The 22,197-nt window shown below is 41.9% G+C and overlaps 1 protein-coding gene across 2 annotated transcripts in view; it reads left to right on the top strand.

The window, feature by feature from the left end:
- The first annotated feature begins 298 nt into the window (after window positions 1-298).
- Window positions 299-22,197, top strand: part of LOC140485534 (ubiquitin-conjugating enzyme E2 D3) — a 34,187-nt gene continuing 12,288 nt past the window's right edge. The window contains exons 1-5 of one of the 2 annotated variants that reach the window (XM_072583734.1): window positions 299-525; window positions 1,641-1,704; window positions 10,640-10,671; window positions 10,753-10,830; window positions 21,420-21,525. In XM_072583734.1, the coding sequence (XP_072439835.1) occupies window positions 502-525; window positions 1,641-1,704; window positions 10,640-10,671; window positions 10,753-10,830; window positions 21,420-21,525 (304 nt within the window). In that variant the 5' untranslated portion in view covers window positions 299-501. The remainder of the gene's footprint in view (window positions 526-1,640; window positions 1,705-10,639; window positions 10,672-10,752; window positions 10,831-21,419; window positions 21,526-22,197) is intronic. The other variant, XM_072583736.1, reaches the window with a different exon arrangement.

A 22,197-nucleotide genomic window follows, 5' to 3' on the forward strand; every position in this document is an offset into this window, starting at 1 on the left:
GGTAGACTTGGACAGTGGCATGATCTGCGCAAACTCAGTGAAGGCTCAATGCTGTGGCTCTGGAGGGAGACACGGCCGCGTGCACGCAGCTCACTCCCGGGTCATGAACCCGCGGCTCGGGGCCGCGTATGGCTACAATTGACGGGAGGAGCGGGCGCTGCTCGTCTCGCGAAATGTCCTATGGCACTGTCCGTCCAGCTGCTGTAGCCTTCCGCCCTGCCTCAACACTCGGTTTTGCGGACTCTTTCTCGGGCGGTGATGAGGGCGGGAGCGAAGTGATTTGTGACCGTGGGGGCGGGGGAATGTAGTTCCGGTGGCGGCCATCTTGTGGCGAGGAGCCGCTAGACGTAGCGGATCGCTGGACGTGGGATCCCGAGCCGGGGGCCCAGCCGCCGGGACAGAGCCGGACAACAGCAACAAACCGCCATCTGCTCACAGTCTCCCGCCTTACCAACCTTCCCATCCCAGCGGCTGAGGCCGGACAGCCCGCCCGCCCGCGGGATGGCGTTGAAGCGGATTAACAAGGTAACGGAGGGACGTAGGGCCTCTCCCGGCTTTAGCTGGTTCTTGCGTCTGGTCTGGAAACGGGCGAGAGATGAGAGAGGAGCCCAGGCGCGGAACCGGTCTCCCACCCCTCACCCACCCACCCCTCACCCACCCCTCACTCACCCACCCACCCCCTCACCCACCCCCTCACTCACCCACCCTCCCCTCCCCTCCCCCACCCCTCACCCTCCCCCTCCCCCACCCCCCACCCACCCCCCCTCCCCTCCCCCACCCCTCACCCTCCCCCCCTCCCCTCCCCCACCCCTCACCCTCCCCTCCCCCACCCCTCACCCACCCACCCCTCACCCACCCACCCCTCACCCACCCCTCACTCACCCACCCCTCACTCACCCACCCCTCACTCACCCACCCCTCACTCACCCACCCCTCACTCACCCACCCCTCACTCACCCACCCCTCACTCACCCACCCTCCCCTCACCCTCCCCCCACCCACCCCTCACCCACCCTCCCCTCCCCCTCCCCCACCCCTCCCCCACCCACCCCTCACCCACCCCCCTCCCCCACCCCCCTCCCCCACCCCCCTCCCCCACCCCCCTCCCCCACCCCCCTCCCCCTCCCCCTCACCCTCACCCTCACCCTCACCCTCACCCTCCCCGAGTGTAACCGGAGACAGACCTCAGTTGGGGTGGGATCGAGAGACTGGACTCTCCACCCAGTCCCATGCACACCCCCATTCCGCTTTCCCCCACCCCACCCCACTTCCCCTCCCCCCCCCCCCCCATTCCCCTCCCCCCCCCCCATTCCCCTCCCCTCTTCCCCCCCCATTCCCCTCTTCCCCCCCCATTCCCCTCCCTCCCCCCCCCATTCCCCTCCCTCCCCCCCCATTGAAAACAAAAAGTCACCACTGAAGGAATTTAGTTTTTAAATGAAATTCCAAGTAGGTATCAATTAAAAAGTGACCAAGAAGTTGGATATTTACAAACGGTGTCTTATGTGCACATATTTGCATTGCTCAATAGTCCCTAGTTTGCGGAGCATATATTGTTGGAAATGGTGTGATGGGCAAATGTCATTCTAAATGGCCACTCTTTGATTCACAACTGTGACTTGGTTTTCATTTCTTAAATCCAGGAACTCGCTGACTTGGCTCGTGATCCTCCAGCACAGTGTTCTGCAGGGCCAGTTGGAGATGACAGTGAGTGTTTTAAATGAAATGGTAAAATCAAAAGTGTTTCTTAATATAATATGGGTGTTTTTTGAGTTCCATATAAAGTGGAACCTGGGTTTCTATCAACTGAGAGAAAACATCAAAGAGACTTAAGAGCTTTGGCATGATTGGATCAGGTGTTCTTCACTGACTGTTTAAATATTTTATAATCTGTTCAAGGTGTTATTACACACCTCTTTGGTAGGTGGGCCTTGAACTCAGATGTAGGGACTTACCACTGTGCCACAAGAGCCCTATCACTGACCATTTATAAATGACCTCATGGTCAATGCTTGTCCTGTCACTGTCAGCTGCGGTCTTGTTTGAATGCAGCCACTAAAGAATAGCGTTTTTTGTTAAAGATTGGCCAAAGATTTAGAAGCTTTTTAATAATCTTGGCTATTTAGCCTACATAGTCACTTTGCTGTGAAAACTTTGGTTTGACCTTGGCATCAGTCAGTGTCAGATTCTTTTTTAAAACAAAAACCATATGCCTGGGCAATGTGGACTGGATTTTGTCCCCATGGCATTGGCTGATTCCATTTCTGGATATATTGCACCCCACCTTTCATGTTTGGATGAACTTTATGCCAAATTTATCCAGACCAAATAGTTTACTGCATACTGTTGTATACCCAGTGCTCACTATCTCTCTACAAATTGGTAGATAAATAATATCAGAAATAACTCTATATACATGAAAAGAATTTAACTGGGATGTTCACATTTTACTTTTGCAACTTCGCAATTTGTTCCCTTCAGTGAAAATTATATTTACAAGAGTTAGTGAAATATTTCAACAAGCAGGTTTATTGCATATATTTGTCAGACTAAAGTAGACAGTATCCCAAAGTAGAAGCTACTTTGGTAGCTAAATACAGTGGTATGAACAAAGTCAAAATCTATGTTGTTACGAGGAATGACTAAAAGGAAGTGTTAGCATTGTGTAGCACCAAAGAGCTTCATGTCTGAGGAATTAATTGAATATGTGGGAACATAACTATTGGTACAAGGGTAAATTAGGCACTTCTATATTTAAATTGTTTTCTTTAGAGAGTGAGTCATCGAAATGAAACAGCACAGAAAAGGAGCATTCAGGCTATCACGTCCATGCTGACCCAGATTTCCTTTCTAATCCCATTTTCCTGCTGATGGGCCATGGTACTGCAGCTTTCAGCACTTAATGTGCAGATCTAGGTACTAGTTTTAAGAATTTAGGGACTCTGCTTCCACCAGCAACTCAGGCAGTGAATTCCAGACACCCATTAACCTCTGCAATAAAAGTTTTTACTCATAAAACCCTCTACTCTTTCTGTCACTTTGCTTGAAACTATGACCCCTAGTTTTTGAACTCTGCCAAGGAAGTAGGTTTCTCTTATCTATCTCTACTGCTAAGTTTTGTATACCTCAGTCATGTCATATCATCCCTCAGCTTTGTCTATTCCAAGGAATATAATTGCAAACTCTCCAGTCTCTCTGCATGCCCATACGTTTCCAGTCATGATAATGTTCTAATATCCTGTAACGTCGGTGACCAGAACTGTATGCAATACTGCATTTGAGGCCTCACCAGTGTCTTATACAGTTTCGTCATTCTATCCCTACATTTGTATTATATTCCCGTACCAATGAAGGAGAACATTCCATATGCTGCCTTTACAACCTTATGTGCTTGTGCTACTACGTTTAGAGACTTGCACGCTAAGATCTCACCCTTCAATGCTCTGAACCATCTGACAATAAAGTGAAGTGATGGTATTAGTGTCAGTGGAGCAATATTTGTTTCGAGTAGTTTGATCACACTAGTTTGTTTTTGTTTCCTATTTCAACACTACAGTCTCAGGCAGCACTTAGGCTTTTCTCTAGTGATTATCACTTCACTCTTCTCAAAATGTAATTGAAAGAATTCATAGGAGGGCTGCATGTCTTCATATGGATTGTTGACAGGCTTCAAGGCAATTACTGTTTAGAATTAAAATTTGATTCTGAGCCACACATTTGGAGATCAAGATAATACGACTGGTGACCAAAGGTTTGAGTGCTAACTTTCTAGGTGTATCTAAAACAGGACTTTAGGAAGAAAATTCCAAAGATAAGGGCATAATTATAAGCAAAGCCAAACTGTTTATATTTAACTGCATATGCCAGCACATGAAGTCCAGATTTCGATTAGCTTTGATTAGTAAAGATGGACAGAAATCTGATCCAGCCATTCTACCATGATTGATTTCCAACTCATCATCTTGTCAAAGATCTGTAATTGGCAAAATAAGTGTTAGCAATTTTTTGTTTTGATTAAAAGGAAAAGTAATTCTTCTGATGTTCCTGGTTCAAGGGATCAATTTCACTTTTTTTTTTCACCAGTAGATCTGCCAATGTACGAGGGTGGGATTGGTTTGTGAAACCTGTAGAATTACATAGGATTCACATTGCAATTTTTAAAAATAATAAAGTCCTTGGGATTTGTAAAATAGAAGTTTGTTTTTAAAAAAGAACTATTTCTGCTCCCTTTCATTTATACATGTATTTCTCATTTGCTGTTAAGGTAAATTGCTCTTAAGTCTCATTGGAAAAAATATATATTGTTAGAATAAATCAGTAAGGTTTTATGAAAGGAAAACATTTGACAAATCTTAGTTTTAGAGATGTAACTGGTAGGCTAAGAACCAGTAGATACTTGGATTTTCAAGAAGCATGTGCTAAGGTGCTACACAAAGGGTTAATACACAGCATTTGGAGATTTTTTATTGAACTAGACTTTGTTAAAGGGACAAATGGGACATATTCAAGTGGCACTCCATTAGTCAGTCTGCCAACAAGGATCTGTGCTGGAGTCTGATGATTGCAAACTATATTGATGAATTGGCCAAAGAACAACATACTTAAATATACTCATAGAACTCTAGGTGGGAATGTAAGCTGTGAGGAATACACAAGGTTACAGCAGTATCAAGATATAAGGGAGTGGACAGCGTTGCAGAGTGAGTATAATGTAGTGATGTGGAGTTATTCACTTTGGTTATAAGAATAGAAATTTTTTAAAAATGATATTTGTAAATGTTGAAGGAAAATTGTGTATTTGTAGATGGAACACACAAATTAGAGTGCAGATAGAGCAAGCAATTGCAGTGCACGACATGCTCATCTTTATTGCAACAAGAATGAATCTTGTCACAGTTGTATCAGTTTTGGGATGATCATGCCTGGAATATTATGCACAGTATTAATTTCATCTTTTAAGGAAAGATGTACTTGCATTGCAAGCAATAGTTTTCCAAAAATCCTTAGATTTTTGGCGAAGTACTTGAGGATTGGAAAACTGTTAGTAAGACAACCGTATTCAAAAGAGAAGGATGCAAAAAGCAAGTTAACTGTAGGTCAATTAGCCAAACATTTATTGGAAAAGTGTTGGAATCAAATATTAAGGAAGTAATAGCAGATTATTTGGAAATCCTGATTTAGTCAAGCAGACTCAGCATGGCGTCAAGAGTTTTGCAGCACAGAGACGGGCTTTTTGGCCTAAACTGGTCCATGCCAAACAAAATGTCCATCCACTCTAACTCCGTTTCCCTGCACTTAGCTCATAGCCTTGCAAACCTTCCCTATCCATGTATTTGTACAAATGCCTTTAAATGTTGCCAATGGACCCACCTCAACTACCTCTTTTGCCAACTTATTCCATATGCATAACACCCTCTATGTTTAAAAAAAAGTTACCCCTCAGACTCCGTTTTATTCTTCCCCCTCTAAACTTAAACGGGCACCCTCTAGTCCTCGATTCCCCAACCCTGGGGGGCAAAGAATGAGTGCAGTCACTCTATCGCTGCCTCTCATCTTACGCACTTCTATAAGATACCCCCTCGGTCTCCTATGCTGTAAAGAAAAAAGTCCTAGGTTGTCCAACCTCTCCTTATAACTCATCATTCAGTCCTGGCAGCATCCTTGTAAATTTTTCCTGTACCCTTTCCAGCTTAATAACATCCTTCCTATATCAAGGCGACCAAAACTGAACACAACACTCCAAGTGTGGCCTCACCAACTGCAACACAGTTTCTCTTTGAATAAAAAGTTGGGAAATTGTCTGATTGATTTATTTGTGTTCTTCAAGGAAGGCTCCACCAGAATGGAGAGAGGGGACCCAGTAGATGTGTTGTATTCATATTTCCAGAAGGTGTTTGACAAGGTACCTCACAAACAGATATGTCATTAGGAAGGAGGACACATATGTCAAGTATAGACAGTTGGGATTGCTGGAATCCCTAGAGGAGGCAAGGACAGGAGTATACTCAAGGTAAATTGGGAGAGGGCATGAGATAATTCTGGCAACTCGTGTTAAGGAGAACCCAAAGAAATTCTACAAATACATTAAGTACAAAAGAGTAACTAGGGAGTGAATATGGACCCTTGCAGATCAATAGGGCTGTCTGTATGGAACTGCAGGAGATGGGTGAGATACTAAATAAGTATATTGCAAAAGGTTTTACTGTGGAAAAAGATTTGGAAGGTAGAGAACTTGGCGAAATAAATAGTGATATCTTGAAAAGTGTCCAAATTACAGAGGCGCAGTTGGTGGATATCTTAAAATGTATAAAAGTGAATTAATCCCTGGGACCTAATCAGGTGTATCTTTGAATTTCATGGGAAGCTAGAGAAGTGATTGTTGGCCACTTGCGGAGATACTTGTTTTATTGATAGCCACAGGTGAGCAGCTGGAGACTGGAGGTTGGCTGATGTGCCAACATTTAAGAAGGATGGTAAGGAAAAGCCAGGGAGCTACAGACTGGTGAGCCTGATGTCAGTGGTGGGCAAGTTGTTGGGAGGGGATTCTGAAGAATAGGTTTTACATGTATTTGGAAAGGCAGAGAATGATTAGAGATAGTTAACATGGCTTTGTGTGTGGGGAATTGTCTCACTAACTTGAGTTTTTTGAGGAAATGACAAAGAAGATTGAAGGCAGAGCGATGAAAGTTGTCCATGTGAACTTCAAGGCATTCTACAAGATTTTGCATTGGAAACTGGTTGCCAAGGTTAGATCATACGGAATATGCTCCCCTAGCCAAACTGTTTTAGTATAGTTGCAACACTGGTGTCTACCTGACAATGTGGAAAATTACCCAAGGACATTCTATATCTACAAAGCAGGACAAATCCAACCTATCCAATTACTGCCCCATCAGTTTATTCTCAATCATCAGTGATGGAAGGTGTCATCAACAGTGCTATCAAACAGCACCTGCTCAGTGATGCCCAGTTTGGGTTCCACCCGGGCCACTCAGCTCCAGACCTCATTCCAGCCCTGGTCCAAACATGGACAAAAGAGCTAAATTCCAGAGGTGAGGTGAGAGTGACAACCCTTAGCATCAAAGCTGCATTCAACAGAGTGTGGCATCAAGGGACCCTAGCAGAATTGGAAGCAGTGGGTATCAGGGAGAAAACTCCAGAGGTTGGAATTATTCCTTTCTTATTGGAAGATGTTTGTGGTTGTTGGAGGTCAATCATCTTGTCTCCAGGACATCTCTGCAGGAGTTCCTATGGGTGGTGTCCCTGGCCCAACCGTCTTCAGCTACTTCATCAATGACCTTTCCTCGATCATAAGTTCAGAAGTGGGGGTGATCACCATTCATGACTCCTCGGATACTGAAACAGTGCCATCTTTGAATGCAACAAGATAGGGACAATATACAGGCTTGGGCTGACAATTTGAAAGTACAATTTGTGCCACACAAGTCCCAGGCTATGACCACAAATAAGAGACAATCTAGCGACCACCCCTCGGCATTCAGCAGTGTTACTATCACTGAATCGCCAACATCATTAGGCGTTACTGTTGACCATCAAACTGAACTGGGTTCATCACATAAACACAGTGGCCATGAGAACAGGTCAGAAATTAGGAGTACTGCGACACATAACTCACTTGACCCCACAAAGCCTGTCTATTATCTCCAAGCCGCAAGCATGGAGTGGGATGGAATGCTCCTCACTTGAGTGCAGCCCTCACAACACACAAACGTGACACTATCCAGGCAAAGCAGTTCACTTGATTGACACAACATCTACAAGCATCCACTCCCTCCACCACTAAATGCTTAGTGGCATCAGTGTGTACTGTCTACAAAATGCATTGCAGATATTCACCAAAGATCCTCAGATAGCACCTTCCAAACCTACGACCTCTTCATCGTGAAGGGTAAGGGTAGTAGATGTATGGGAACACCTCCACCTTCAAGTTCCACTCCAAGCCACTCACCATCCTGACTTTGGAATAGATCATCGTTCCTGGGTCAAAATCCTGGAATTCCCTCCCTAATGGCACTATAGGTCAACCCACAGCATGTGGGTTGCAGTGGTTGAAAAAGGCACCTCACTAGGTGCCTTCCCTTTATTAGTCAGTGAATTGAATATCAGAGTTGGGAGGTCATGTTGCAGCTGTACAGGACGTTGGTGAGGCCACTTTTGGAATACTGCATTTAATTCTAGTCACCCTATCATAGGAAAGATGTTGTGACACTTGAAAGGGTTGTACAAGATTTACAAGGATGTTGTCAGGGTTGGAGGATTTAAACTATCAAGAGAGGGTGAATAGGCTCGGGTTGTTTTCACTGGGGTGTTGGAGGCAGTGAACGTCCTAGAGGTTTGTAAAATTGAGGGGTGTGGATAGGGTGACTAACCAAGGCCTTTTTCCTAAGAGTCCAAAACTAGAAGGCATAGGCTTAAGATGAGAAGGGAAAGATTTAAATGGAACATGAGGTGCAACTTTTTCTCAGGGGTGTATGGATGGAATGAGGTGTCAGAGAAAGTGGTGAAGGTGGGTACAGTTAGAAAAATTAAGTCATCTGGATGGGTACATGAATGGGAAGGGTTGAGAGGCATATGGACCAAATACTGGCAAGTGGAACTAGATTAATTTAAGGTATCTAATTGGCACCGAAGAGTCTGTTTCCGTGCTGTACATATGTATGATTCTAAGAGCTCACAGTGTTGGAGGTCGTCTGCATTAACAAATTGGCTAATGGGCAAGAAAAAGCAATTGGGATTAAGGGGTTCTTTTTCAGTTTGTGACCTGTGACCTGTAGGGTTCCACAGGGATCAATGTTAGGATCACAACTGTTTACATTGGAGGATGCAGTAAATGTATTCGAGCCAAATTTGCTGACGACACAAAAATTAAATGGGAAGGAAGGTTGAAAGAAGGATGCAGTTTTACAGAGAGATGTTGACAAGTTAATTAAGTAGGCAAGCAGTTGGTAAATGGATTATAATGTGGAAAAATAAGATGTTTTTTGAAGGGAGAACGAGAAAATTAAATATCATTTAAATGGAGAAAAAACTGCAGCAAGTTGCAGCATCAAGGGACTTTGCTATACTTGTGCACAAACCAAAAAGCTAGCACACAGTGAACACTTAATCCACGAGGAAAGATCACATTATTCGGAAGGAACCTCATAGGTGTACGCTGTAGAAGGTTCATTTCTATCCTCTTTTAAAAGTTTTCATGCTCTGGGTAGAATATTGGCTTTCAAAAAATAGCAATCTGGTGCTGAATGGCTTGCATGCCTCCACAAAATCGCGCATTGATATGCTCACTTAATTTGTGCCATAAAAATGGTTTAGCTTTGCTCATTTTGTAAATATATAATTTTAAGCAAGATTTCCTGGTGTTGTTTTGGCACTGAGGCAAGGCATACTTAGTCTCTAATTTTAAACGAAGGAGTATCATCATTACTTCAGTAAGCACTTTCTCATACATAGATATGCGTAACACAATTATGAAAAGGATCTTGGCAGCGGTATTAGATTTTTTTTTGCTGCTTTGATTGGCTACTTTTTTTTTGTGGAATTTATAGAATGAGGAAATGACATCCTTATTCAGTATCATTTCTGTTCATAGTCATGCTGCAGATGGAGAGAAAACAGAAATTGACAGGTCGCATCTATTTTCCTCAAGCACCTTTCAATTTCCTTTGGAAAATTATAATTTTGAACTTCCTGAGCAAATATTTCTAGATTATTAAGACTGATTAAAACAAAATTTTTCCTCAAGTTCCAACTGTGTCTCTTGTCCCAACCCTTAATCTGCTTCCCCTCGTCTTTCTGACATTAACTTCACCTATCTTTGTCTAAACCTGTCATAATCTAGTAGACCTTTATGAAATCTTCCCTTAATCTCCTTTGGTGCAAGGTGAACAACTCCCAGTTGCTCCAAACTAACTTTTGTAGCTACAAAATATTCCTTGTCCTTTCCAATAAATGTCTGCATCCTCTCAAGGTAGTTGTCTTTTCGAAAGTGTGGTTACCAGATTTGGCCAATACTCTAGTTGTGGCCAAATCTGGTATCTTTAGAAGATTAGTTGGAGCATTTGAAAATAGATGTTGGGGGTTATTATTTTGTGGTTTTGTTCTAGCATATCCAAAGCTTTCTATATTTGTGCTGATTATACTTAATTCTGACTGGTCAGTTTGATCCACTTTTGGGAGTGTAGAGTAATCATGTCCTGCTTACTAGTGAGTTTGGCTGGTTGGGCTTTAGAGTGTTTTTTAAGGTTTCGTTCTTGAACAAATAACTGTTTCCATTCTGAATGGATTCACAATCTCAATAGCAACATATAATGGATATTGCTGCGAAAACTATTTGCTAATACCTATTTCGTTGGCTGATGAGAAATGATGTTTCTTTTGGGTACATGACTGGCTACCATTTAGAAAACGTGCAAAGGTTCGATTTAATGTATACTGACATCCCAAGTAATGGTACATTTCAGTAATGTGTGGTGTGCATTTTATTATCCAATCTTTAAACTAAACATTGAATGACTGTACAAAGCTATTGTTTCCCTTCAACCCTCTGTATTGGCTAATGGAGCATGCATCAATCCAAATGATTTACATTTCATACTAATGGCCAGTATTTCTTTCTTCTTAGTGTTTCACTGGCAAGCCACAATCATGGGACCTGTAAGTATTTATTCAAAGTTTGGTACACAGATGTTTATTATTAAAGGATTGTAAAATTAATTTTCATTTCTTTCTCAACAGAATGATAGTCCATATCAGGGTGGAGTCTTTTTCTTGACAATTCACTTTCCTACAGACTATCCTTTCAAACCACCCAAGGCAAGTATAGCTGTTAAGTGGTGATGTTTAAAATGTGGACAATCTGACAACATTGTGTATAAGTCAAAGCATTGGAGTAAGGAGGGATAACGAAAAAGTTGGGTTGATGTGAAACATGTTAAATTTCCAAAATAGCTGGATGGATAATAGACCAATTATGGTTCTTGCAGTTAATCTGTATATTAATGGGTTGCTCCATTTCCTGACTGTCATGGTTCGTATCCTCTGAGTTCCTGATTTAAATTCTTATCCTGTGTTTCTACACTCTTTAAGAAACTGAGTTATAGAATTGGTTTTCAAGATTTATAATGTATCAAATTTCATCGCGCTTCTGTTATTGCTGATGTTTCATTAGACATGCAGTCCCTATCAAGATGACCAATATTAACGTTTGATGTTGGATGGCATCACAGCTGGAGGGACTTCTACTTGGTCTTTCCAGTAGTTGTCTTACTATAAGGAGCTTTTCAATTTAGGATTGCAGCGCTTAAGTTGTCAGCTGAATGGGATCAGCTGACTAGTAAAAATCATTCCAATGTGTGTGGCGTGATGCTCCAGTGAATTTTATCTTTCGTCCAATAGGTCAATTATGGAACCTTTCTGACTTCATTAATAAACGTTACCACACGATTGAAAAATCAGCAAGTGACCCACTGTGCGGCGATCATTTTATAGTTTTTTTTCTGGTTGGAGGAACTGGGAGGGTTTAAATTAACTTAGCAGAGTGTGGGGAACCAGGAGCGAATATTGGAAAGTAACACCATGATGCACCATGAGACAATGCTAAAATTGAAAAAAAATATGCTAATAGGTTGAATAGAATAAGTCAGAATGCATCAAATTCTCAATCATTTATAGTGTGTGTAGATGAACGTGCTTGTTTTTGCAGGTACAGATTGGCATGTAAGATTATGATGACGTGGTGATAATGGAGACCCAGCTTTTGGGAAAGTGGGTGTTCTGTATGTTATATATAGTTGGTTATGAGATTTTTGCTTGGAAGAAAGCCAACAAGGAGGTGGTGTTTTTGTTTAAGTAGGACATTACAGATTGGAGGAAGATTCTGTTCAAAAGTAGATTCGTGTTGGCACGTGCTAAGTTTAAGGGTGTTAAGTACATTGCTTGATGCAGTCTCCAGGTCTCAACCCTTAGGAAGAATTATGAGGCACAAATCTGCAACAAAGTTACAGAGTTGTCATAGTGGTTGTGGGAGACGTTAGTTACCACTCTATGTAGTAGGAGAGTTTAGTGGGACAAGCATTCCTGGATTGCTAGACCTTGAAAATGTGATGGGCCAAGTAGATCACTTGACAGTGGGGAATATTTAGGGGTCCGTGATCATTGTATCCAAAGGTTTAGGATGACAATTGACAAGCAAAGAACTGACCTCGGTTGGTGGGGGGAGGGAAGAGAATGGAATTGGAACTAAAACTTGATGCGGAGAAAAGCTATTGATAATAGCATATATTCAAGGTAGTTTCCCAAAGGGAAGGGTAAGAGTTCCCTGCATTATAAATGAGATTGAAGTTAAGTTACCAAAGGAAATCAGGTAGTAAACAATTGAGAACCAACCTGAGTATAGAAAGTTCAGATGGAGGTGAAGAAGCAAAAAGGGATTATGCTAAAAGACTGGCAGCTAACATCAAAAGCGATTCCAAAGTTTATGTAAATGCATCAATAGTAAAATGGTTGTAAAGGTGTATGGCATAGATTTAAAGTGATGAGTGGAAAAACTTGTTCAATTTGTAGTTAGGGTCCGGAATGCAATGCCTGGAAATGTGGTGGAGGCAGTTCATTTGAGGCATTTGAGTGCATTGGGTGATTATTTGAACAGAATTGGTGTTCAAAGATATGGGGAAAAGGCAGGGAATTTGCACTAGGTAATAGAACTGGTGCAACCTTCTGCTCAGTTTTAAGATTTTTTTGACTGATTAGTAACCAGAAAAAGGAGTTAAACACATAAGAGGCATGGCAGAGGTATTAAATGAATACTTCACATTTGTGTTATTCAATCAGGTACATATTGCCTAGTGTAAACTCTGTCACTGGAAGGGTTTAAAATTGATGATCAGGTATTGCATAAGCTGTCAGTAGTTCAGGTTGAGAAGACAGAGTCTGTGAGATGCATAGCAAGGAGTTCAAGAAAGTGGAAGTGAAACTTTTCAGAGGCGATTTCAATAATCTTTCAATCTTCTCTGAACATGGAGATGGTGCTGGGGAATTGCAGACACTTTTTTTTTAGAAAAGATCACCCCAAGAATTGCATGTCGGTTGGTTTATTAACATCGGTGGTGAGAAGCTCAGAATCAATTTATTGGGATAAAATTTGTAGTCATGCAAAAATATCAGTTGATTTGGAAGAGACAGTACGGATTTATTAAGGGAAAACTATGTCCAATGAATTGGCTGAAGTTTTGAGTTGGAGGACAACTTTTGTATGTGGGATTTCAAAATGTGTTTGATGTGGTGGAACAGACTTAAAGGGACAGTAGCAGCATGGCAAAAAGATGGTTAAGCAGTAGGGAGCAGCGAATGTTTTTCAGGTTGAAAGCTTAGTGGAGTTCCCTCTTTTGGTTATGGGACCCTTTCAGAAATAGTGGCTAATTATCCTTTAAATATGGATGCTGGTGTGATGATGGGTGAGGAAGAGGGGGACCCTATTTCTGTTGTGGGAGGGAAGAGAGGGGATGTGAGCCAAAATGAGGGAGATGGGTCAGATGCAACTGAGGCCACTGTCGACCATGGTGGGGGGAATCTTTGGTTGGGGAAGAAGTGGGACCCTTTGGAGGCTGCCTTGTCGATGCTTGTATTGTTAGAACAGATGAGATGGAGGAACTGGAAGAATGGAATAGTTCAGGTTGTAAGTTTGCTCACTGAGCTGGAAGGCTTGTTTTCAGGCTTTTAGTCACTCTGCTAGGTAACATAGTCAGTGAGCCTCCAGTGAAGTGCTGGTTTTATGTCCCGCTTTCTATTTGTGTCTTAGTCTCTTAAGGGAGGTGAGATACTTCTGGTTCTTTTTCTCAGGTTGGTAAATGGGTTCCAAATTGGCATGTTTATTGATGGAGTTCTGGTTTGAATGCCTGGCCTCTAGGAATTCCCATGCGTGTCTCTGTTTAGCCTGTCCCAGGATGGATGTGTTGTCCCAGTCAAAGTGGTGACCTCCTTCGTCTGTATATAAGGATACTAATGATAGTGGGTCATGTCTTTTGGTGGCAAGTCGGTGTTCATGTATCCCGGTTTTCTGCCTGTCTTTCCGATGTAGTGTTTGTTACAGTCCTTGTATGGTATTTTGTAAATGACATTCGTTTTACTGGTTGTTGGTATAGAGTCCTTTAGGTTCAGCTGCCGCTGTTTGTGTGTTAGTAGGTTTGTGGGCTACCATGATGCCTAGGGGTCGGAGTAGTCTGGCAGTCATTTCAGAGATGTCTTTTTATTGTAATGTGGCTAGAGTTTCTGGGCACATTTTCTGCTTGTTTGCTTTTGTTGTTTAGGAATCGGTGGATTATGTCTTTTGGGTACCCATTCTTGAAGAGAAATACCTATACGGCATATTCAGGAAGAACAGATACCCAATAAACATAATCTACCAATTCATAAACAACAAACCCATACAAGCAGACACAATGTGCCCAGAAACTCTAGCCACATTACCATATATCAAAGACGTCTCTGAAATGACTACTAAATCACTCTGACCCCTTGGCATCATGGTTGCTCAGAGATGTGGCAGTGAGTTAAACAGAACTGCAGATGTTGGAAATCAGAACAAAATCATAAGTCAACTAGAAAAACTGAGCAGGTCTGGTAGCATCTGTGGGGGGAAAGGGTTAACATTTCAGATTCAGTGACCCATCTCCACTGATAGCAGCAGCAGTGTGTACAATCTATATGATGCACTGCAGAAATTTGCCAATAATCCTTCTTACAGCACCTTTCCAGCCCATGACTGCTTCAATCACAAGCACAAGGATAGCCTGCAAGTTCCACTTCAAGCCACCTGAAATTGTCACTTGGACGTGAAACATCATTCCTTGAATGTGATTGAGTGAAAATCTTGGAATTTGCTTCCTAGTGACATTGTGGGTCTACCTACTCCACCTGGACTGCAGCAGTTCAAGGAACCAGTTCATTACCACCATCTCAAAGGCAACTACAAATGAGCCCAGCCAGCAACACCAATGCTTCACCCATGAACAAAATAAAGGAACACAAGACCTGTGAATCTATATGTAAAAGTCATGTAAGGTGGTGGAACAGGTAGAGAACTGTTAATAAAGAGTGCAGTCAGAGGTCCACAGCACAGAAAAAGGCACACTCAAGTCTGCCAGTCAAAAATAAGCAGCTTATTATTCTGATCCCATTTTCCAGCTCTTGGCTTGCATGTCTTTGAATGTGCACATCTAAATACTGCATAAATGATATGAGAGTTTCTCCCTCATTGTGTTCCAGCTTCTCACCACCCTAAAGGAAGAAAGCATTCCTCTTAAGACCTGTAAAATTCCTGTCAGTTACCTTAAGTTTATACCTCTTTGAGATTAACCCTTTCACAAAGGGGACAAGTTCCTTCCTGTCTATGCCACTTATAATTTTCTACATCTCAGTTGTGTCCTGCCTCAGTCTCCACTGTTCCAAGGAAAACCCTAGTCTATCCATCTGTGGGGCACAAAACTGCTCTCCATATTCCAAATGCAATCTTCAGCCATTCATTCCTGGTGAAGGGCTTTTTCCAGAAACGTTGATTCTCCTGCTCCTCAGATGCTGCCTGACCTACTGTGCTTTTCCAGCACCACTCTAATCTTGTCCAACATCTTCAGTACCACTTTTGCCTAACTGCTTTTGGTTTCCTGTTTTCTGCCTCCTCTTCTTAAAAGGGGTGTTGCATTTGCTGTTTTCCAGTCTGCTGGGACCCTCCCTAACTCCAGTGGTTCCTGAAAGATCACTGCCATTGCCTCTACAATCTCTTCAGCTATCTCCTTCAGAACACTTGAGGTGTAGCCCATGTGGTCTGGTGTTTATCCACCTTCAGATATTTGTTTCCCTAGCACCACTTCCTTAGTGATGCCCACTATACTCATCTCTGCCCTCTGATTCGCGAGAAGCTCTATCTTCCACAGTGAAGACTGCAAAATATCTGTTTGGTTCCTTTCATTTATGTTCCTCATTACTAATTCTCCAGCCTTATTAGATTGCTGGGAAACATTTATTCCTACTTCTCTCTAACCTTTTAGACATCTAAAAAAATTCTGTGGCAATTGTATTTTATATTTCTAGCTTACTCTCATATTTCATCTCCTGTTTATTGCTTTCATTATCTTCTGAATTTTCTTTTAAAAGGCTTCCCGGTACTCTTCACCACATTGTATGTTCCTCTTTTTTTGCTTTTATGCTGTCCCTGACTTCCATTGTCAGCCATGGTTGCCTCGCATGTCAGTATGTTTTTTTTTCCTTGGGATGAATTTCTGCTGTGCCACCTGAAATACCCCATGAAACATTTGGATGGGTATAGGAATAGGAAGGGTTTGGAGAGATATGGGCTGGGTGCTGGTAGGTGAGACTAGACTGGGTTGGGCTATCTGGTTGGCGTGGACAGGTTGGACCGAAAGGTCTGTATCCATGCTGTACATCTGTGATTCTCTTGCATGCACACAAGTCTGTGGGGTGAAATTGTATTTGCAGATACATTCAATTTTGCTGAAACAAAATGCACAATCTGCAGGCAGTCCAACCCTTAGGTCTCTCTCATATCTTTCCCCCCCTCACACTAAACTTATGCTCTCTAGTTCTGGACTCCCCCACCCCAGGGAAAAGACTTTGTCTATTTATCCTATCCATGCCCCTCATAATTTTATCAACCTCTATTAGGTCACCCCTCAGCCTCTGATGCTCCAGGGAAAACAGCCCCAGCTTGTTCAGCCTCTTCCTATAGCTCAAATCCTCCAACCCTGGCAACATCCTTGTAAATCTTTTCAGAACCCTTTCAGGTTTCACAACATCTTTCCGATAGGAAGGACACCAGAATTGCATGGTCCAACTTGTCCATGCTGACCAGATATCCCAACCCAAGTCTTTTCCGTGGGGTCGGGGAGTCCAGAACTAGAGGGCATTGGTTTAGGGTGAGAGGGGAAAGATATAAAAAGAGACCTAAGGGGCAACTTTTTCACACAGGGTGGTATGTGATTGAATGAGCTCCAGAGGAAGTGGTGGAGGCTAGTACAATAGCAACAGTATGGACAAGTTGGACCGAAGGGTCTGTTTCCATGCTGTACATCTCTCTGACTCTGACCAGCTCTTTGCTCATCTTTCCTTTACCCAACTATAATTTTACAACTAATTCCAGCTTTACCTTCTCAAACTCTAGGGTGAGCTCGATTTATATAGGGGATCCTTCACTTTAAGCTCCCTAATGAAGTCAGTCTTATTAAACGTCACCACATGCAGAATTATCTGTCCCCTGGTGTGTTCAAATGTAAGCTCCTCCAAAAAATCAAGTAGACGTTACGCAAATTATTTTCCTCAAAATCCGCTATCAACCGGGATTACCCAGTCCACCTACATATTGAAGTTCTCCAATTATTGTAATAATGCCTTTCTCATGTGCCTATTCTATCTCCTGATTTATTTTCTTTCCCACATCCTAACTACAGCAAAGAGGCCTGTACACATCTCCCAGAAAGGGTCTTTATTTCCTTTGCAGTTCATCTCTACCCAGACAGATCTGCACTTTCCAACTCTATATCACTACTTGCTATTGATTTAATTTCATTTTTTAGCTGCAAGAGGATCAGGTTTGCCTGTTTCCTAAGACTGAGGTACCCACAATATCATACCTGGCAATTTCAATCTCTAAATCCAGCTCATTTGCATTTTTGTATATTGTATGTATTTAAGTACAACATCCTTAGTCCTGCATTAACTGCCCTACTTCTCATTGTTGTCTGCTCATCAGCTTATTCCATAATTTTCCTAACAACAGAATCCACGCCTGCACTGTTTAGTTTGAAGCTTTATTTACAGCCTTTATAATGTGATTCACCTGGACTCTGTTCCATTGGAACAGCTCCTTCATTTCTCAGCACCGGTGCCAGTATCCCATGCATTTGATCCTTTCTCTCCCATTCCAATTTTTGAGCCACACCTACCTTTTTAAACTTGTTGACCATGTGCCAATTGCCTCATGGCTCAGGTAATATTTCAGAGATTATTACTTTTTTGTTTCTGCTTTATAATCTAGCCCCTAGCTGCTCATATTCTGTCAGCATAATCTCTTTCCACTTGTTGATACTTAAATGAACCATGACAACTGGATCTCTCCCCTTACTCTCCAAGTTCCTCTGCAGCACACATATGTTGTCCTGAACCTGGGTACCAGATAGACAACACAGACTTTGGGACTTGTGACCCTGGCCACAAGAGAAGTATGTTTATTCCTCTGATTACCCATTCCTATAACTAACAACTATTTTTCTTTTCAACTCTTCCACCCCAAACACGCACACGGGCGCACCCCAATTCTCTCTCTTGCATGCACCCAGATTTTCCTTCTGCAGCCCTCATTCTCCTCCACATATCAATATTCTCAAACCTGTTAGACGAGCTCAAGACTGAGGCTCCTTCAGTACTACCTTTTGGATTTCTCTGCCTGCCTTGCTCATAGTCACATCCTCCTGTCCCAGACCACTGACTGAATTTGAGGTTGTTAATCTAATCCTTAATGCTCCCTTTGTCCTACTGTTCATGAAGTGTATATATATATAATATATATCTTACGATATATGCTATTCTAGTCTTCGTTAATAGCCTCCCTGTCTGTTCTTATATGTTGTCTATGATGAACTTTTATAGGATGCTAATCTGACCACAGCTAGAGTGCAATTCCTAGTCTGACGTAATAGGAAAGATGTGAACGCCTTTGTTATCCTGTTTCCCTATCCCCGTATCAGTTGAAGCAACAACTCAGACACAGTATGGCTTTACTTTCATCATATTTATTCCGGGCCCTAGAGGGGGAGAGAACGATCGTCCATGTTAGTAGAGACTTGCGTTATTGGTCTTCTCTTGAAATGCAGATTCTTAATGGATGAAATAGTCGCTTACAGGGCATGGCCTTGAAATAAATAGCTTTACATAAGGAATGCTTTTTCACCTCGTCAACCCACTTCCCTTGCCTCCAGTACCTCATTGTTTACTGCAAGCTCTTATCTGATCCAAGTCATGCTAGTTGAGCCTTTGTCCCACACAACCCAAAACCTGACTCTTTCCCTACCTGCTCATACCTTATACACTTTCTCACCTTGGAGGGAGTGCCAAGGTTTTATGAGAATGGTGTCAAGGATGAACCACTTAGGTTAGGAAGAAAGATTGAAGATGTTGGGACAGTTTTCCTTGGAAAAATCTGAGGAGATTTGATAGAAGTTTTCAAAACTGCATCATCTGGACAAAGTAGGTAGGCAGAAATGCTCGCAAGGACATTGAGAATAAAAGAGCACAATTTGAAAGTGTTTTGTAAAAGAAGCAAAGATGAAGTGAGAAGACTTTTCACCACAAGCAGTTAGGATCTGGATTGAACTGTCTGGAAATGTGGAGGCAGGTTCAATTGAGGCTTTCAGGAGAGCATTTGATGACCATTTAAGTAGTACCTATCTCAGCCTTTTCCCTTTAACCTTGCACATTTTTTCTAAGTTCAAATGTTCCGTTTGTGTAGACGTGAAGGCATGAATGGCCTCTTGTTTGTTTGAATCAGAATAATTGTGATTTCTGACTACAGGTGTCAATGGATTTCTCTATTTCCATTCTATTTAAAATATGGAATAAACTTGCATTCACTCAGTCTCTCAGCTACTTACAATCTCACAGCTATTAAAGTATTTCCGAAGTGTTGTTTCTGTTTTCTGTCGGCAGACCGTAGCCAGTCACCCATAAACAGTGAACTCATTGGCTGATTGTTATAATTGAATATGTACTCTATACAAATAAAGTTTGAACTTGAATTCCACTTTGTTTACTGTTGCATCCAAAAGACCAAATCTGTTGAGCTTCCTTGGTGTTGTGTTCAAGCCTCTGAAGTAGGACTTGAAACCACAAATATCTGAGATAGAGATGCTGTCACCTCTTCAAGTTGATATTTGAGAACACAATTGAAGTTGCTCAGGGATTATAGACAACTAGAAACTAGAATTTAATCTAAACTTTGCAAACTAAATCACAATTAAAGGGTAGAGTCCTTTATATGGATCTTCTAGTTGCTAGGGATCTAGAGAAGATATGTGTTTCAATATAAACTAACTTGCTCTTAAGCAAAGGAGGTTACCTCAGAGTACAACAGGATCTTGATCAAATGGGCCAATGGGCTGAGGAGTGGCAGATGGAGTTTAATTTAGATAAATGTGAGGTGCTTCATTTTGGGAAGGCAAATCTTAGCAGGACTTATACACTTAATGGTAAGGTCCTCGGGTGTGCTGCTGAACAAAGAGACCTTTGAGTGCAGGTTCTTAGCTCCTTGAAAGTGGAGTGAAGATGGATAGTGAAGAAGACATTTGGTGTGTTTTTCTTTTATTGGTCAAAGCATTTAGTATTGGAGTTGGGGAGGGTGGGGGTCATGTTGTGGCTGTACATGACATTGGTTAGGCCACTGTTGGAATATTGTATGCAATTCTAGTCTCCTTCCCATTGGAAGGATGTTGTGAAACTTGAAAGGGTTCAGAAAAGATTTTCAAGGATGTTGCCAAGGTTGGAGGATTTGGGCTATAAGGAGAGGCTGAACAGACTGGGGCTATTTTCCCTGCAGAGTTGGAGGCTGAGGGGTGACCTTAGAGATTTATAAAATCATGAGGGCATGAATAGGGTAAATAGACAAGATCTTTTCTTTGGGGTGGGGGAGTCCAGAACTAGAGGGCATAGGTTTAGGGTGAGGGGGAAAGATATAAAAGAGACCTAAAGGGCAACTTTTTCACACAGAGGGTGGTACATGTATGGAATGAGCTGCCAGAGGAAGTGGTGGAGGCTGGTACAAGTGCAACATTTAAAAGGCATTTGGATGGGTATATGAATAAAAAGGGTTTAGAGGGATGTGGGCCAGGTGCTGGCAAATGGGACTAGATTAAGTTGGGATATCTGGTCAACATGGACGAGTTGGACCAAAGGGTCTGTTTCCATGCTGTATGTGTCTTTGACTCTGATGTTATTTGGGTGCTTTTTCATCAGAATATTGATTCCATTTGTGCACAATTTTGAGTGGGCTAAGACCTGGATGCGCTAAGTGTTTCCTAGTTAAGGTTACTATTCTAACTTCTCTACCAAGGATCATTCTTAGTTGGGGTTAATTGCAGATTTTTCTCCTTTTTCAGTTCTTCTGATTTATCTACCATTCAATGACTAACATTTTTAGCTTGCTGCATTGTGCTTTTTATCATGGGTTGCAGCAACTCTTTACTTATGAAGAGGCAACCAAGTGTTCATGAGCTTTTTTAATTTTCACGATTGCGTAATGTTTTGGCATTGATTAATTGTTTTTATCAAATTAATAACAGACTAAATTTTGTGAATGTGCTATTGTCTCTGGTGCAGGTTGAATAAAGCTTTTTTTCTTGCAGGTTGCGTTTACTACAAGAATTTATCATCCAAATATTAACAGTAATGGCAGCATCTGTCTTGATATTCTAAGATCACAGTGGTCCCCTGCTTTAACTATTTCTAAAGGTACAGTGAAACTAATTATTTGTTACTTTTTGAAGAACACAATCTATAGCATAGCAGTTCTCTGGGAAAAGTGCTAAGAGTCCCGCAACAATTGCTTGTAGGTTTTTGAGCTTTGCCTGCCGATTTCTAGTTGTAAAAAGAAAGTAAACAGGTAATGAAGGAAATTATTTGAATTGCTGGAATCAGATTCTTGGCCATTTTTCTGCATTGGCAGTATTTTTAAATGCACATTGGAGAAAGTAAGTGTTGGGGCAACATAACTATATTTCGGAACTATGTTAATAACAAAGCTGGAAGATATCAAATTGTTTGGACACTTTGGTTTAAGCAGGGTTCACCAAGGAATGAGGTCAATTATTTCATGTCTATAAGTTTCCTGCTGATTCCAAAAAGTCAAATAACCTTGGGAAAACATCCATGCAAGGCTTTTATGATATGAGATAAATTGAGTTTATTGGCTTTAATTGTTTGAAATTAAAGGGGGGGGGGGGAGAGAGGGGAAGAGAGAAGAGAATTCCAAACACTCCCAGGAATATCTTCATCTCCATATCAACTAGGAGAGTCCTGATTTTGATTTTGAAATTGTGTTCAATAGCTCAGTTTTCTCCTCAAGGTGAAGCTTTCCCTCACCTCTGTCAAGCCTCCAAATCTAGAGAGAGATCATCTCTCCCC

Source organism: Chiloscyllium punctatum, chromosome 14 (genome assembly GCF_047496795.1).
Source record: "Chiloscyllium punctatum isolate Juve2018m chromosome 14, sChiPun1.3, whole genome shotgun sequence".
Lineage (NCBI taxonomy): Eukaryota > Metazoa > Chordata > Chondrichthyes > Orectolobiformes > Hemiscylliidae > Chiloscyllium > Chiloscyllium punctatum.